The sequence below is a fragment of the Enoplosus armatus genome, chromosome 16, assembly GCF_043641665.1.
Source record: "Enoplosus armatus isolate fEnoArm2 chromosome 16, fEnoArm2.hap1, whole genome shotgun sequence".
Lineage (NCBI taxonomy): Eukaryota > Metazoa > Chordata > Actinopteri > Centrarchiformes > Enoplosidae > Enoplosus > Enoplosus armatus.
Window position 1 is genome coordinate 11,490,195 of NC_092195.1, and position 16,604 is coordinate 11,506,798.

The 16,604-nt window shown below is 40.2% G+C and overlaps 1 protein-coding gene and 1 non-coding gene across 2 annotated transcripts; one reads left to right on the forward strand and one right to left on the reverse strand.

Annotated features, from left to right (window-relative positions):
* Window positions 1–72, forward strand: trnat-cgu (transfer RNA threonine (anticodon CGU)). Its single transcript has one exon. It is a non-coding gene; the product is annotated as a tRNA-Thr (tRNA).
* A 6,867-nt stretch (window positions 73–6,939) lies between these two features.
* On the reverse strand, window positions 6,940–15,149 carry LOC139299460 (Y+L amino acid transporter 2). The gene is made up of 11 exons (XM_070922368.1): window positions 14,977–15,149; window positions 14,431–14,606; window positions 13,592–13,734; window positions 12,726–12,851; window positions 11,973–12,117; window positions 11,504–11,627; window positions 10,022–10,125; window positions 9,821–9,917; window positions 9,538–9,687; window positions 8,129–8,312; window positions 6,940–7,034 (listed from the first exon to the last, which is right to left on the reverse strand). Exons 1-11 carry the CDS (start codon window positions 15,103–15,105, stop codon window positions 6,940–6,942), a joined length of 1,473 nt encoding a protein of 490 aa, XP_070778469.1. The 5' UTR covers window positions 15,106–15,149.
* Window positions 15,150–16,604: the final 1,455 nt, after the last annotated feature.

Below are 16,604 nucleotides of genomic sequence, written 5' to 3' on the forward strand. Positions count from 1 at the left end.
GGCATGGTGGCCAAGTGGTAAGGCGTTGGTTTCGTAAACCAAAGATCATGGGTTCAATCCCCATCCATGCCTGCAATTGATGTCACTCAAGCTACAGACGAAGGAAAAAAATGTCCATACACATAGCAATTTGGAGTTCAGCGTCACTATGTTAAACCCCAAGACTTTATTTCTCAGGGTTCATGTTATTGTCCAGCTGTGTCATAGCACCACAGTTTCCAGTCAGCACAGTGACAACAACATGGTGTAAGATTTTGTGTTACTAACTCTCCCGACTGTCCACAAGATGTCGATGTATGACCTGATACATACACATAGTGTATGTAGTGGATAACAACCACCACAGTACACAAAGTCCTGCAGGCAATTACAAAGGACAAGTGGGCTGTCAAAGTGACTCACCACTGAAAAAATACTTGTAGATATGAATAACTCTCTGATTTTTAAATGGTTGCCAAGGCTACTGCAACTTACTAAACATGTGAGATTAAATGTATTTAATAATACATACACAAGTAAACAGAGTAATTAATAATTTGAAACTTCAGAGTGAGTGAGGAAATATTGATCAGGTTTATTCAACATCTAAGATAAGAGGCAATCAACTTAATTGATCCTGCAAGACAGAAAGTGGGATGATCACCATGAAAACAAAATATGGGACAATAAAAACAGTGTTGTAGAGGAGCTACTATTTTAGAAAGCTGATGAAAGCCTACAGTGTTGTTATTTTTAGTTTGGTGGTAAAACAACTTTGATACAGTCAACTATCTGATGTGCTTGACAGAGCAGTTCATATCAAGGCTTAAGTGTTTCTATCTTTGTTCAGAAGTGCTATAAAAATATAAAATGCAATTAATATACATTCAAGGCTCTACTCTCTGGTGACTGCTTGTAAAACCCTACAAGCTTTACTCTCTTATTAATAAATACTGAGATCATCAGCAGTGGACAAAGCCACTCAGACTTCTCCTGAGGAAATAATCAATAACCTTCAACCTCAGTGCTTCCTCTTTGAAGCATCGGCTTCCAAGTGCTGCTGCTGCTGACAGTCAGATTAAAAAGGGCTGGATGGGAACATGTCTTCTACCGCAGAAAAGAAACATGGGCAAGAGAATCAGTGAGATTATCACAGCTTGTGCCATTGTAGAAGTCCTCCTAGATTTGTAATAGTCTCTCAGGACATTGTTGTGGGGTGTTTTAGACTTAGGTAGCTTCATGTTTAATGATTAGTTTGGTGTCTCATGTCTATGTAACTCCTACACAGATGTAACAGCAAGAAACTGTCTTAAGTTATTGGATACTATAAAACATCTGTATCTGAATGCTAACTGCGGCTGAACATTTCCGTTTCTGCCCTCAGTGCTCACAGCTTTACCAGCCACTGAAAGTGTTTCAACAAAATAAAACTAGGGCACTGGTTTTATCCAAGAGTCAAAGCCTTTTCTGCATCAGTTGGTGCCTCAGTTTGAATTACATTCACAAACAGAAATGGCATAAATATGAAACATACAGGTACTTCAGTACACTGCAGAGTGTAAAAGTGAGTGGTAATGCATATATATGAATTTAAAATGATAGTCAATGTTACTAAAACATTTTCAAATTTCAGTGTCACAGATGACAGACAGCTATTAGGACAGTCACTTGACATGATAGTCACTGGCTGAGGTATCATGTAAATGCTGGCACATATTTGCTTTAATCAGGAAATTCAGCAAAAATTGGGGAAAAAGCCAGAATTTGTGTTTCTGTTACCACTAGTGAGCGTACAGAGGGGAAAGCCTGAGATCATTTTGAGGAATTTGACAGGAAATGGGGAGAAAATGTTTAATAAGGCATCATCCAGAGCAGCAGAACATCATTCATCTCATGTTTACATAATTTCTAGAAAAATTACAAAGTGTTCTCCCATTAGTTAATGATTGCTTCCTGTGTGGCCGTAGTAGACCCACCTGTAAAAGTGTATTGAATTTCAGTGCCTCCATTAAACAACATTAATCAAATGGCATCCAGACTAATTGAATAGACAGGACGTGCTCTCTTAAAAGCATCAGCATTGCAAGTCTTTTCCCCGTCATAACCACTGAAGTCGACCTCCACACCTCCACCCCCCCCCCCCCCCCCCCCCCGGGCTGAAACAACAACCTAATGTTTAGCATGTAATTAGCAAGTCCATCACACACACACACACACACACACACACACACACTGTAGACATACAACCAAACATAAAGCTTTTATGCTTTGTGAGGAAAGAAAACAGTCCATTGATCCCCAGGGAGAAAACTGAATACTTTAGTGTGCAGAGAAACATATTTTTCTCTCTCTCTCGCCTCGTCTCAGCTTCAAACACACCCTCATAAAAGACAGAAGTTGTAGCTATTAAATCCTTTCAGCTCAGCAACATTCAGACAGCAGCAGCCAGTGAACACTCAATCGATCCACACTCCTAATGTACCATGGTGGCATGCACTTAACACTACACACACATTCTCCCTGTGCGCATGTATCCATATTCAGTCAGTTTTTTTTGTTTTCTTTCAGGACATTACAGTTTGTAAGCATCACCAGATCCCAACAATACACCACTAGACCCACTTGACACGGCCACGAGAGCTGTAATCCATTCTCCCCACAATCTGATCCTACACAGCCAACACAGATGCTATTTCAATTAAACATTCACCGATTAAGTCTAATCAATGTGTGTGAGCCAAACCTTGTTGAGTTTATGTTAAACTACACACAGCCTGGTGTATACTGGTGCATAATTTTACAATAAAACAGAGACATTTCCCACACAATATCATGCTCAACATCAATCTTATCTGACACACGGTCCACTGTGGGGGATGTCAGTGGTGCCTGTTTGGTGGAAAAAGAGAGAGAACCACTCACTGAGTCACATCAATCATTTAAAACACAGAACCTGGAGGGCTGTGCAGTATATTTACATACATTTGAAACCATCAAGTACCATTAGAATCAATAGATATCAGTGCACATGAGGGTTTTTCTCAGAGCAGCAGCAGCAGCAGCAGCAGCAGCAGCAGCAGCACACAGTCTGTAGGAGTCACTAACAACACTTCACTTGACGAGACAGAGATGACTTCACTGGGAGCTTCTCAGGTTCACAGCAGCACTTAGACAATTAAAAGTGGAACCAGACGACAGACATTTTGAATGAAACACAACGTGAGGACAGAGAAAAGTCAAACTAATACAAATCAAGACTACGATACTGTAGCAGACACTTACGGTTGAACTCCCTGCGGCAGACATGAGGCCTCCACGGTCGGTTTCGTATCCAGTTCAGGCGTCGAGGCAGCTCCATGATGCCAAGCTGGTGCCAGTGTGTAATGGCCACTCACCCATCACAGGGCAGCACCTGGGTGTTTCTGCCCATCCCCAGGACGGGTACTCCCTCCAGAGCATTAGTGGTCTCAGGTGCCACCTTAGCAGCCTGGACCTTTTAAAGCCAGTAGTTCACTTGGTCCACAGCTTGTCCTCCACTCTCTGGGAGAGAGCTGGTACAGTAGCTGCTGTGGTGCTCGGCTACATTTCCCCCCTCCGCTGCTTTATCTTTAATGCATGAGTCAGTGGAACCCAACTCCCTCTGTCCTGGGGAGGGACGGAGGCAGGCCTCTCCCCAGGAACGAGCACCTATCGACAGGCAGCATCTGAAGCGAGGAGTGCTCACCCTGCTGAAATGTGACGCCTCTGCACCAAGCCCCAGGGGGAGGCAAGGTGGATGGATGGGCAGGAGGTGGAGCATGGCCAGCCACCTGAGGAGGCTGGAAGAGGGTCAGTCAAAGGCACCAAGACATGGACTGTGTGTGTGTGCACACCAGTGTTCATTAAGCATTATTTTGCTCACAATGTAAAAAAAGATTTGAGTGACATTCGTGACTGGATTTCTCCTCTCTAGGGGAGTTAGTAATGCACCCTGCAACCCCAATGTTTAACACTTTTTCCTGCATGTTGAGAATATTGAGAAATACACACAAGATCCACGTCAGGAATCATAACCATTGCTCCTACTGTAATACTCCAAGAATCTGCTCTTCTTTCATTGGAGAACTGCTATCAGAACAATGTTTTGTTGATAAAGAGATAAATGGTGATTCAAACCACAGAGAGGCACTTTCTAACAAACACATGAATCTTAAGGAGATTTAGTATTGCATTAATCTGCTGTTCCATACCTGTACACACTGGTTTTCAGTGTAATCAGGTAATGTAATTATAAGAATCACAAAATCCCCCAAATCAATTTTTTTTAAAGAGAGCTTTAGCTTTATAAACAGGATGTTTTCTAAAAATATCCTTTCTGAGAGCCAAAAGTTAAATATTCAAATTGCTTGTTTTGTCAGACCAACAGTCCAACACCTAAAGATATTCAGTTTGCTGTGATTTATGACAAAAGAAAAAAAATCAGCGAATCCTCACATCTACAAAGCTAAAAACAAGTGAATGTTAGATTTCCAACCAAAAATGCCTGATTATCAAAATAGACTAATCGATTAATCAACAAACAAATGGGAAATACAAAAAATAACTTCCAGAGACAGCTGACTGAAGTTTGTCCATCAGCTCCAACGCAGTTTATAGAAACCTAATTTACAAAAACTAAAGGTGTGTGGAGCTACATCAACAGTAACAGATCTCTAAGCTGCAGTTTAGAGAGGATTTTAATGAAGTGTTACGAGACCATGACCTAGTGGCCTGGTGCTGCCCACTACAACCAGAGGTTGAACATATCCATGTTTCCAGTTCACGTAGAGGACAGTGGATCACTGAAGTCACTGAAACGCAGTCTGTACTTTCCTTTATTCAAATAAAACACAGCACTTTTCTGCCTCAGTCTGGCAAACAAGACGTCCTCCACTGAAAAGCGTATCCTGACATTTGGTTTGTCCAAAATATGATAAATAAAAACAGTCAACAAAGGAAACAACTTAAGACATATTTCTACAAATACGCATAAGACAACCCAACCAGAACACACACATTTGGTACCCAATGAAACACATCAAATATACGTTACACTGCAACATTCAAGTTTTCTGAGTATATAATAAGTTCATAACATGACAACATATTTGTGTTTACTGCAGATATGGTACACACACAAAACAGACTGGTCTAAATGATGACTTTGACCCCAGAGAAAGCAACATTGAACAAACATCTGTGTGCTGGTCGGCTGGTGTTGTGGAAGTGCTTGTGTCAAGTGTTCATTCCAAGGCCTGAATATTTCCTATACTGCCCTTAACTACAACATCTGAAGTTGCTTCATTTTTTGACCACCTGAAAAACATTTGGCAAACCCTACAGCGACGTGTCAACATGATTGTGCTCAAGACGCTGTACACAAAAGCTACGTTACAATATCAAAAATAGACAGGGCCTTTGGCAGACCACACTCACAGAAGGCACATACAGGATTACAGTACAATGCAAACACCAAAGTTTAACTGGTTTCTACCTGTGGTTCAACACTATAGCTATAGTTTCTCGCAAGCACACTTTGCTACGGGCTCACTGCACTCTGTCAGCAAAGAGATGGTCCGACTATCAGCCTGTTTAAGACCTTTGGTTATGCACTGTGAATAAATGGTCCAAGTTGGTGTTATATTCAAAAGGCAACATTACATTAAATATCCCACCTGTGATACAAATGCTTAAGACAACAGTGGATAAAAAAAGAAAAGAAAAGAAAGGTAAATATCAGCAACGTGTGCACATCAGCATGGTTGATCCTGAGGTTTGGATCTACAAACACCCGGTTCTGAAGAAAAACATCATCCAAAGGAGTCTTGCAGGTACAGCTGCTAAATCTAGAAACAATCACATAGTTTAAACTTTTAAAACCTTTTCGATACCCACAACACTTAAGTTACATTCCTCCCACCCGTTTGTGTTTGTAAATGGCTGAAAAGAGAGAACGAGGTAACAAGATAACAGCATGAACAAAAACACACAAGTTGCAGATGGACTCTTGTATGACACAATCTCATAGCTCGTCCTTGGAAGTTAATATGAGCTACCACAAGGAGGCACCAGAAATCAAATATAGTCCTGAAGATGCATTCAAAGGATTTAGCTCAGAGGAGAAAACAATTCACATGCATTACTGAGGTGGAACGGAAACAGGATGCACATGGTGACAGATTATAAAATAAAAACCTTTCAAAGTCAAATGACACATCAGCAAGCGTTCAAACTGCAAGACATAATCTCTTCTTCCTTCTAAACTAGCCAATTATTACAAGCCCTCTACACCTGTCTATTTCTTCAGTAACGGATCAGAATGAAGCTTTTCTATAACAAAACAGAAAATACAAGATGTGCAAATTTGTCGCAGTTTACAGAGGTCTGTCAACAGTCAAACTTAGAAAACTCATAACTGTAATACACTAATGAGTACCACACACTGGCAAATTACCTGTCTGATGTTGATGCAGGCCATTAAAATGTTTAAGGCGTGCAACAAACATTTTTCTACTCCAGTAGTGTGTTTTCTGTAATAATCTTCTGTTTGTGAATAGATCACTGCAGCCATCTCTGCTGAGTAAATTCCTTCTGGATCAGGTTGTTCATGTCCATTTGTTGCAGTTTCAGTCAGCTTATGTGCGTGTGCGAGTCGCAGTGTATGGGGCAGCCAACACTGCATTGTGAATGTGCACGAGTTAATCTGTGTAGTGCTGTTTGTTGGGGGGTTATCGATGTACAAAATTTTAATCCTGCTCCTTTATTCATAAGGCTCATGTGTGAGAGAGGAGGTGTGTTGAGCTCATCTCTCCATCCTTCTTCCTTTAAATCAATCAATACTCATCTAAATCCTGATTGTCTGCCGCTCACAGCTTCCCCCGTGTTCATTCTCCTTCTTCCATCCTTCCATACAGTATTTCACTAGAGTCCTTTGTTGCTCCATCATTCGATCTTTTCTGGGTCTATATTGTCCAGGTCAATATCAGGCGAGGTCACACAGCACATGCACAGTTTCTGGGTGTACAGAGAGATCTTATCTGCAATGACAGAAAAAAAAGGAATCAAGGGTTGCACTCAAAGAGATGGTCTTTGAAAATACAGTAAACTAATGCTTTTAACAGATACTGTTAGCTTTAGAACAAACAGCCTAAAGCATTACTATTTAGCATAAGGTTCATATCATTAGGAGGGGGCTTTATACTTGCACTAGAGAACCCTTTACAGTATGTGGGCTCTATAGTACACTGAACTTTGAAACACTAATCTTAATCACTCTTCAGCGCTTAACAACACTAAGAAGAGAAGTTTTTACATGTGCCTCTGGTAGCTGGTCTATATGCAACTCAAGACTAGTAAGCTACTTTCAGAAATGATCCATAAGAACATCACATGACCACATTCATTCACGGACACATTTTACAGCTTACGTCCCAGGACTTTGAATGTTATCGTGTCCTACGAAATGCTGGTCTCCATTGCTTTGTAACTCTGTGGCTTTGTACTCACAATTACATTTCAGATAAAAATATATATCAGCTGATACTGTCCTATTGCAGACGTATCTGTGTATCTGACTAGTAACAAGAAATTGCAGTACAGTCAAAGTAAGTTTATGGTAATTTGGAAACAGTGTCACTGTGTTCACTGTTTATCCACCAGAGAGCACTGATGATTTTTCAACTGTAAAATGTCCCATTCAGTGTATATCTTGGTCACTTTTCTGTCGAGCTTTGATTTCATGTTACAAATGTATACCATTTAATGCAGGTAGAGGATTTACACCTTTCAAACACAAACTCAACCTCCTGTAACAACTAAGTGCAATCCACCTCAGACCCTCTGGTCAGCTGCTCAGGGGATTGCCTGCCATGTTTTCTCACAGCTGTCACCTTTAATGACAATCACTGAAGCTACAATCATTTTGCCTGGTTCTGCAATGCTGTTTGTGCATGAAATTAGTTATAAAATGTAAACCGTTAGAAAGTCAGACATGTTGGTGCCCATGGGTCAATGTATGGTCATGACTTCTATAATGTGCATCTTAATTTAAAAGTGGGTCCCCAAAATTTAAACATGGCCAGCCAAAACCACTGCTGTGACATGCATGACAGCATGAGTCGAAGCTTCTTACCAAGTATTATTCTAAGGAAGGCTGGCCTGGAGCTGGGTGGCAGGTAGATGCAAATGTAGTAGACTGGTGCACCAGACAACGCCACAGCAATTCCCACCAGAGAGTTGATGGTGTCACTGTAGAGCGGAACCACCACCAGGAATACGCTGCACAAGCAGTAGACGATAGGAAAGAACAAAGAGAGCTGCAGGGAAAGGAGAAAGTAAGGAAAAAAGTAGAAAAGAAGAATGGGGGCAGCAAAAGGTTGGGGGGAAAGAAAGTAGAAAGATTAAAACAATTACATTAACAAATACAAACATTATTAGTTTAAACCATATCCCTGGTGATTTCACTGAAACTCTAATCGACCTTAAATTGCTCAGCCAGTACGCAGTGCAGTCACTTTTACGCTGAGCAAATCAAATAAAGTGAGTTATCAGATTCAAAACATCACAGGCTTTTAACATTATCATAACTCATAACTAAAGCCATTGCTGAGGGTGGTAAGGCCTATAGTGGAGGCACTGTTGATGGGTAAACAAACATAAATAAAGGTCCAAAAGCACCATATCTATTGGACTCTATCTGTTTAGAGGACAGAAAGCAGTTTTTTGTATCATTTTACTTTCTATGTTTACCGTTTCTATAATTTTCTTTTCAGCATCTAATGAGCTTTGTGGACTGTCAAAGATATGATGAGAAATCACCTGGTGACTGAACAGGGTATATAAAGTAACATGGGGTCAGGGCCAAAGATGCTGTTTACCCAGCATACATCTCTGACAGGGTGAAGGCAAGGGCAAACACACCCATATTTTTCCAGCTGTCTAGAGCCTCTTCAGCCAGAAGGCTACATACATAGTTTCTGAACATATTTCATGCAAAAATAATACATTAATAAATCTTTATTTCCTTGGTCAGAATTGCAAGCAGAGAATGTTTTGAGAACTACTGTGTTCATTAGTAGTGTAGAGTGCAACCCAGGTACACAAATTAACACAGTGTGAATTTATAAATAATAATTCTGAGTATTTCATATGGTTCTCTGAGTGTGATTTTATTCAACTAGCCAATCGGGCTGCCGCTGTAAATGCTGTATTATATACTGACTGACAGGGAGAACAGTAAATACCTCAGAAAAAAAGGTGAGCGTTTGTATATGTAACTACATGTTAAAAATGATAATACTTAAAATAAGTTTCTAACAAAACAGCAACAATGGCGACTTGTTGCTGAATTGTTAGAATGGCAGTCAAAACTGCATTACCACAGTCAGTTTTTTCCTTTGTCACTATGGTTACCTGTCTGGTAAGTTTCATGTCTCTGCATGTTTCACACTGATGTATAGAAACTCATTTGTGGCTTTAAGGCAGAGTCACTACGGTCACTTAAACATGCAACTCAGCCCTCATCCTGCATAAATATTTTACCTTAACAGGTCTGTGCAGATCAGGAGCTTTGAAGCGAAGGTAGATCTGACTGCCTATTGACAGGCCGATGAACAACCAGTAGTTAAAACTGAAGTAGTTGATCAACTGGAAAACGTCAGGCACCGACAGGTAGAACAGAGACATGGCCCCCTGAAGACACACACAAAGAAACACTGAGTTTGGTAACAAGCAGGCATCAGGGACACAGGCATCCAGAGATAATGAAAGCTACCAAATACACAGTTTAAATTCAAAAATTCACAAAAAAATATGTGATACTAACATTGAAAAGCAGGGCAGGAATTGGGGTGAAACGCTTAATGTGGATCATGCACAGGACACTAGGTAGCTGTCCTTCTCTGGAACCAACAAAAAACAACCTGCAGGAGAAAAAAAAGGGTAAATTTTTATAGAATAGCGAGGTAAATCTGCATTATGGGAAAGCTAATCAGAGTAGCTTCAGGTGTGCTAGTAATCTGCTGACCTGGAGGCAGCAATGATGGAGGAGTTGAGGCCTCCGTAGCAAGAAATGGCCACAGACAGAGGGATCAGCCATCGAGCCCAGCCCAGCACCTCATCTGCAAAAGTCTGAGGAGACAGTCAACAAAAATAAATGCTTACTGCTCAAATTAAATTGGTAAAATCCGTGACCCACAACGTTGAAACACAGGATGTGAGTGTTAATAAATAAAATAAAAACAACAGATTACCATAAATCCTGATGATACATATTTCCACAAGTAAAGCAAAATTTAAATTTTAGGTTTAGTAAAAATGTGACTTATCTGACTAACTTGCTAATCTCAATATGTTAACACCCACACCCGTTTCCTGCCATTTGCCTTGTGAGGTAATATGATAATAAAGATCAGTGTAGTTCCTAAAAACCTACAAACACTTCTGGCCACCTGTAACTTACAGTTACTCCTACAGTTATAAATGAAGGCAATAAATAAAAGGCAACTAACCAAAAGATTCTTACGCAGCAGCCCAGTGTGGTACTATAAATGATAGCAGCTGTAAGATAGAGGGCAGGTCAGCATGTGAAGTGGACTCTGTTACTTACTAAGAATTACTTAATTTTTGACAAGTGCTATTAGACAGTCTACGCATAACAGAAGTCACAGCTCAACTTGCCAAGTGACCAGAGAGTGTCAAAAGCTTAACTCAACACTGATGTATCATTATAAAACATAATTAACTAAAACTGATAAACAACTCAATGCGTAACTTAGATTAACATCTCTGAAAACTCAAAAGAAGCTTTCTTAATGTATACGCTTCTTAGTCCAGATTCTTAACAAGGATGTGCTTTAAAATTTCTGTACCACACAGGGTTTTGAGATCAAATATAATCAACTTTCAGCCTGAGCAGTGCACAATGACACCATCACTCTCTCCAAAATCTGAGAAATCCAATCATGGAAACACAGGAAAACAATTTGCTGCGTGTCTAAATTCAAGAGGGCACACAGCTCATGGCTATGATGTCAGCTGGGACATTTGTAAACCATTAGAATGGATGCTCTAATAAAAATCAACTATCAAATACTATTGTCAACAAGCCTGAGTGCAACTCTTCCTCCTCCAATGCACTAATCACATCGTCAACTTCCCCACGTTCCTGTGTGCGGCGCTAACCTCTTTAGCTAAATGAGGTTCCTGCCATCATCTGGACTCCTACAATCACAGATAACCAATGGGGAGCACTGAACCAGACACTAGTGCCAGTGGCTGCCAGCCAGACTGAGAGAGAAGACAGCAGAAGACAGGAAGGAAAGATCTAAACCTGCCGCCCCTATGAGGCTGAGCAGATGCTGTTAATTTGGATTAAGTCCTGTGATGTACAAATAGAGTTAATGGGTAGACATGTACACGGTCAGACTGCTCATATACAGCTCCTTTAGTGCACAAGGAGGATGCACTACATTTGTACTGAGGCCCCCAAAGATCTTCAGATACTCACAACAGCAACGGCCTCACTGCTGAGCACTTTGTCCGCGTCCATGACGACGTAGTAAGCTACGTTGGTCAAGATGTAGATTACTGTGACAATGGGCATGGAAATAGCGATGGACAGGGGGAGATTCCTACAAAGAAAAATGAGAAAAGTGTTTTTCATTAACTTGAAGCTCTCAGTTGTATCTTAAATATTTACAGAAGAATGCTGCGCGCACACACACACACACACACACACACACACACACACACACACACATACAAATAGTACTAAAAGCTTAAGGTAGAGAATCTACATTGCACAAAGCAGCTGTGATGCATACCGTTCCTACAGGGTGAGATGATGCTTGATGACTTAAGAAAGTGTACTTAGTTTTAAGTCAGATTTACAGATTTACAGTGTGTGAAGTTATGTAGCTAATTAAAGCAATGCCACCAGGAATGAAAATCGCTTTCTGAAATACCAGACCTCGTACCTCTCTGGGTTTTTGATCTCCTCTGTGATGAAGTTGAGCGTGTCCCAGCCAGAGTAGGAATACAGTGCTGAATAGAGGGCCAGGGCCATGTCACCTGGGTCCAGCTTGGAGCCTTTGAATGAGTCCTCAAAGTTCTGGTCAAAACCTACATCAACACAGGGTTGTTGCATGAAGCCAGTAAATAGATAAGTGTTGAAACGTTTTGCTTTCATCATCCAAGGCAAAATATCTTCTGAATATTTAATCCAGTGGATGTCGTCATCATTTTGTAAATACAATATTTAGATAAGTAGCATGCCCTGCACTCACATAAACATGCCTGAACCAGTTTAGTAATTGAAAAGACAAAAACATACAAGTCAATCAATAACAAGTTCTAAACACAATCCATAATAGAAAAATAATAATAAAATCAGAATTTCAATACAGATTAAGATTAATCAATACACTAATAATACATCTAATATAGGTAGTGTTTTGAGCAAGCTGGTTACCTTGCACCATTTTAAAGAAACTGATATTGGCTGATTTGGCCGCTTTGACAAACTGCCAAGATCCATCACCCCCCCATGTTTATCAAAATTGTTTCAACTAAAACTTGAACCATTTACAGCATTCTGTTAAATGATTAAATTAAATGGATTTAATTCTGAATAGTGCAATAGTGCTTCATCCCTTCAATGTTCAGCAAAGTCAGAGCACTGGTATTGGAATAATATGTTTGACAGCCGGACAGTTTCTAGGACATCCTACCTTGTGCCAACTTAACCAGGCCAGTAATGATGATAACAATAAGAGCTAGGACCTTGGCGACGGTGGAGATGACCTGAAGAATAGCACCCCATTTCACTTTCATACAGTTCACACAAGTCAGCAGACCTGAGAGAGAAAGAGTGAGAAAACAATTAACCAATATCAACATTTACATTGAACGATGGACACAAGCAGAGAGGAGCAGACAGGCAGGGATTCAAATTTAGTCAAGAACTAAGAGCACGAACTCTTGTTTTCATATCTGGGCTGAACTGGCAGAAGGATTTCCACCTTCAAGCTAGAGAGCAGACTGTCCGGTTGATCTGTTGGCACCATTGCTGAGTTTGAGGCTCTGCTCGGTCACACAATTCTTTTGCACAACCGACTTGGCACATAACTATATCTACTTCTTAAATACCCTTTATCTCGTAGCATCACAAAGAAAAAGAAAGTTTCCATTTCCTAAAAACAGCAGACTTAAGGTGGAGTTAAGAGTAAATCAACAAGTATAAAGTGTACTTACACGCATATCCTTTTAAGTGCAAGACAAACAAAGACAACATTAAGCAGCTAAGTTTGGAAAACTCCAAACAGCTAACCACATAAAAGTGTCTCATCTAATTAAATAGAGCATGCATGGTATGCATGTAGCAGTAGTGCTGCTGACAATAACTACATAGACCATTTTAACACGTGACCTGAAAATACACGTGGCTCGTCACTGATGGCTTATGAGAACTTCTCTTAAACTTAAACAACAGCTGGGAGATAAACCTCAAATTAATGTCCTTTCACCTCTAATGTAAAGACATATACAAAAGGTTAAGTAGAGTATGGAAGTGTGTTTAGTACAGGGAGAGCCTTACATATGATGACAGCAGCAATGAGGCGGACGGCAGCATAGGGGGCTGGACAGGTGGGGTAGAAAGGTTGGACCAGGTAGTTGGAGAAGGTCAGAGCTATCACTGCCTGACAAGCTGGCTCAACTATCAACAACGATGTCCACAGTCTACGGCAGAAATTGATGAAATTATTATAAAGGCATTAATAGAACATAAAATAACAAAATAACAAATAAATAATATCAGTCTTTATATACCTCAACCATTGGGAAAGTGGCTTTCCCAATTTGAATGTGTGAGGCTGCTCTTTAAATCATGGCTTAGTTAAAAGCTTGAGATGCTGTTAGTATATGGCAGACTCAGATACTGCGGGAAACTGCATCTACTATACTGTACTGTATATGTGAGCTTTTGAATTATAAGTAAAATAGGACATACTGTACAATGTATATGCAAAATATTGTGGCAACACACACATTCCTTAAGTAATAATCTCACCATGACAGTGACAAATGGGCACATAATTAATTCACATGAGCGATAACCATCAAAAGATAATATGCCACATATGAAGTTGCTAACAATAAAAACAGTTCAAAAGTGACCAGACACACAGTAGAAAGGATAAGTGTACTGAATGTGAAGCCCCTCTGTTTAATCCCAAGTGAACCTGGTACTTTCTATGCCATATATACACAAGTCTCTAGCCAAGTCTCTAGTCTTTAGCCACACTATACTTCATGTTCAGTAGAAGTGACAACAAAAAAACATGTGGTATAAGTATTGAGTTTTATTGTGTGTTGTTTCCGGGATAATGAGTTAAAAGAATGTGTTTACAGACAGACCAAGTAAAAACCTCATACCGAATAAAAGCCAAGAAGCCTCCAAAGGCCTCCAGGATGTAGGCGTAGGAGGCTCCAGATTTACGGATGGTGGTACCCAGCTCAGCATAGCATAACGCTCCAAACACAGAAAATATCCCTCCAATGGCCCACACGACCAGCGATAGACCAAATGAGCCTGTGTACTTAAGAACTCCCTGCAGGATAATGAATGAGAGTAGAGAATCAGATTTGGTGTGGTTCAAAATAACTCATAATAAGTGAATTTGTGTGGTTGTTTCAGTGGTGTGAAAGCTGTCATGTGAACTCAGATGCAGATCAAACAATGGCACCAAGATAATCTAACACAGTCTGAAATTATAGATGATTGCCCAACCCCTGAACACAACAACTGTAAAACAAACCCTAAACATTACTCAATAAATGCTTATTTCAGATTTAATGTTTGAATAATACTATGCATTTAACTATAAAAACAAAAAGAAAGCAAGAAACTATTTTAATTTTGTCGATCTGAAAAGAAATTTAAATCAGGGCAAACAAAGCTAACACAGCAGAGACTCTTACCTTAGGTGAGACGAAGATGCCAGAGCCTATCATGTTTCCCACGATGAGACAGACCCCATGGAGGAGGGAAATCTCCTGCTTCAGCCGCACACCGCTGCCCTGAGATGCTGAGTCTGCCTCAGCAACCATCCTGAGGGTTTTACAGTGCTCAGCCTCAACTCAGAGACGGTAACAGGGAAGTGACGGGGAGCGATAAAGACGGCCGACTGATTCCTTAGCAGCACCAGAAACTGAGCCGAGGTGAATGAAGATAAAAATACTGGACAAAATGAAAAGAGGGGTGTGGACCAAGGCAAGAGTAAGGGAGGTGGGAGTGTCACTGGAGGGCAAAGACTATGCTTGTCTCAAACAGCCATTGTTGTTTTCTCCGCTTGGATAATCTGAAAAAAGAAAAAGAAAAACAAGGAAACACAGTGTCACAGAAGTGCTTCACACATCTCAGTAGTTTTGCAGAGAGGAGGCAAGTTTGATTCAGTGTGTCACTGGTAAATATCCGTGTTGCCTAATGGACACTACCATAGGGTAACTGCAAATGAGTAAATGGATTAAATTAATGCCTCTCTAGATTTATGTGTTGCTCTGCATCTAAGAAGCAGTAAGTAAGAGACAAGCCTGCTACAGAAACCACAAACCAAAGAGAGACCAAATGGAAACAATGTAAAAATGAAATTAGACTATTACTGATGCACAATGAATCGTATAACAATCACAATTTTGTCTTCTATTTAATTCATCTGATCAGTTGTGATAATGACAATGTTCAAAATGCTTAATGCAGCACATTAAATCAAGTGCTTCCAATTCACCGCTTCACTGTCTGAGCAGTAACAGGAGTTCATTTGTTGTCACAGTTGTGACTGCAGGCAACAGCATTTTCAAGACACAGCCAACCGGCTCTATAACTACATTTTCTATGTGCCGATAATTCTGTTTGCATGCTGTGTCGTGATTACAATATTTAATGCCATTATTTCATAATCATGATCACTGATTAATCATCAGGGATTTCATCTTCAGCTATCTTTGAGTTGTAAACCTTCACAAAGCCCAACATTAGCAATCTTGAATAACCTGCCTGAAGAAAGTTGGTTATCAAGAAGTACTGTTACTCAAGATCCCATACTCCTTGCAATGAATACGCTCACATGAAATATGCCCCACCTCCTCTACCCTGATGGTTCAGTTCATGAGGAGCAGCGTAAACAAAGTAGCACTGTCCTGAAAAACTGAGCTCATCCCAACATAACTAAGTAAACTTATCTTTCTTGGAAGCAGCTGCAAAAATAAGATGAAACAGGCTGAACAAACCCAAAATTAAAAAAAAATTAAAAAAAGAGCAATACTGACAATTGCATGAAGTGGTGCTCCAAAAAGAAACACAACAGATCCACCTGCCCAACACGACCCATTACATTTTGACAATGGCTTTTTTTGAGATTTATTGTGAAATTCTAACTGCATATAAGATGTAACTGGAGACTCCAACTCAAAATGTTACTGTACAGAGACACACACCTTTGCTTGTAACACCTTCTGTAAAGTATCTGTAAAGGTAATGGGGGTCAATCTACTCTCAACAATCTATAGCTTATAACACTCACCTGGGGATACAAGCCTGGTCTGACTTG

What these genes read in the sequence shown, in the direction of transcription:
- LOC139299460 (XM_070922368.1), bottom strand. Translation starts at nt 15,105, where the DNA reads ATGGTTGCTGAGGCAGACTCAGCATCTCAGGGCAGCGGTGTGCGGCTG. An exon ending in GCAGTGAGGCCGTTGCTGTT is followed by an intron (nt 10,126 to 11,503) that starts GTGAGTATCTGA and finishes CTGTCTCCTCAG; the next exon opens with ACTTTTGCAGATGAGGTGCT. An exon ending in TTCCTGCCCTGCTTTTCAAT is followed by an intron (nt 9,688 to 9,820) that starts GTTAGTATCACA and finishes GTGTGTCTTCAG; the next exon opens with GGGGCCATGTCTCTGTTCTA.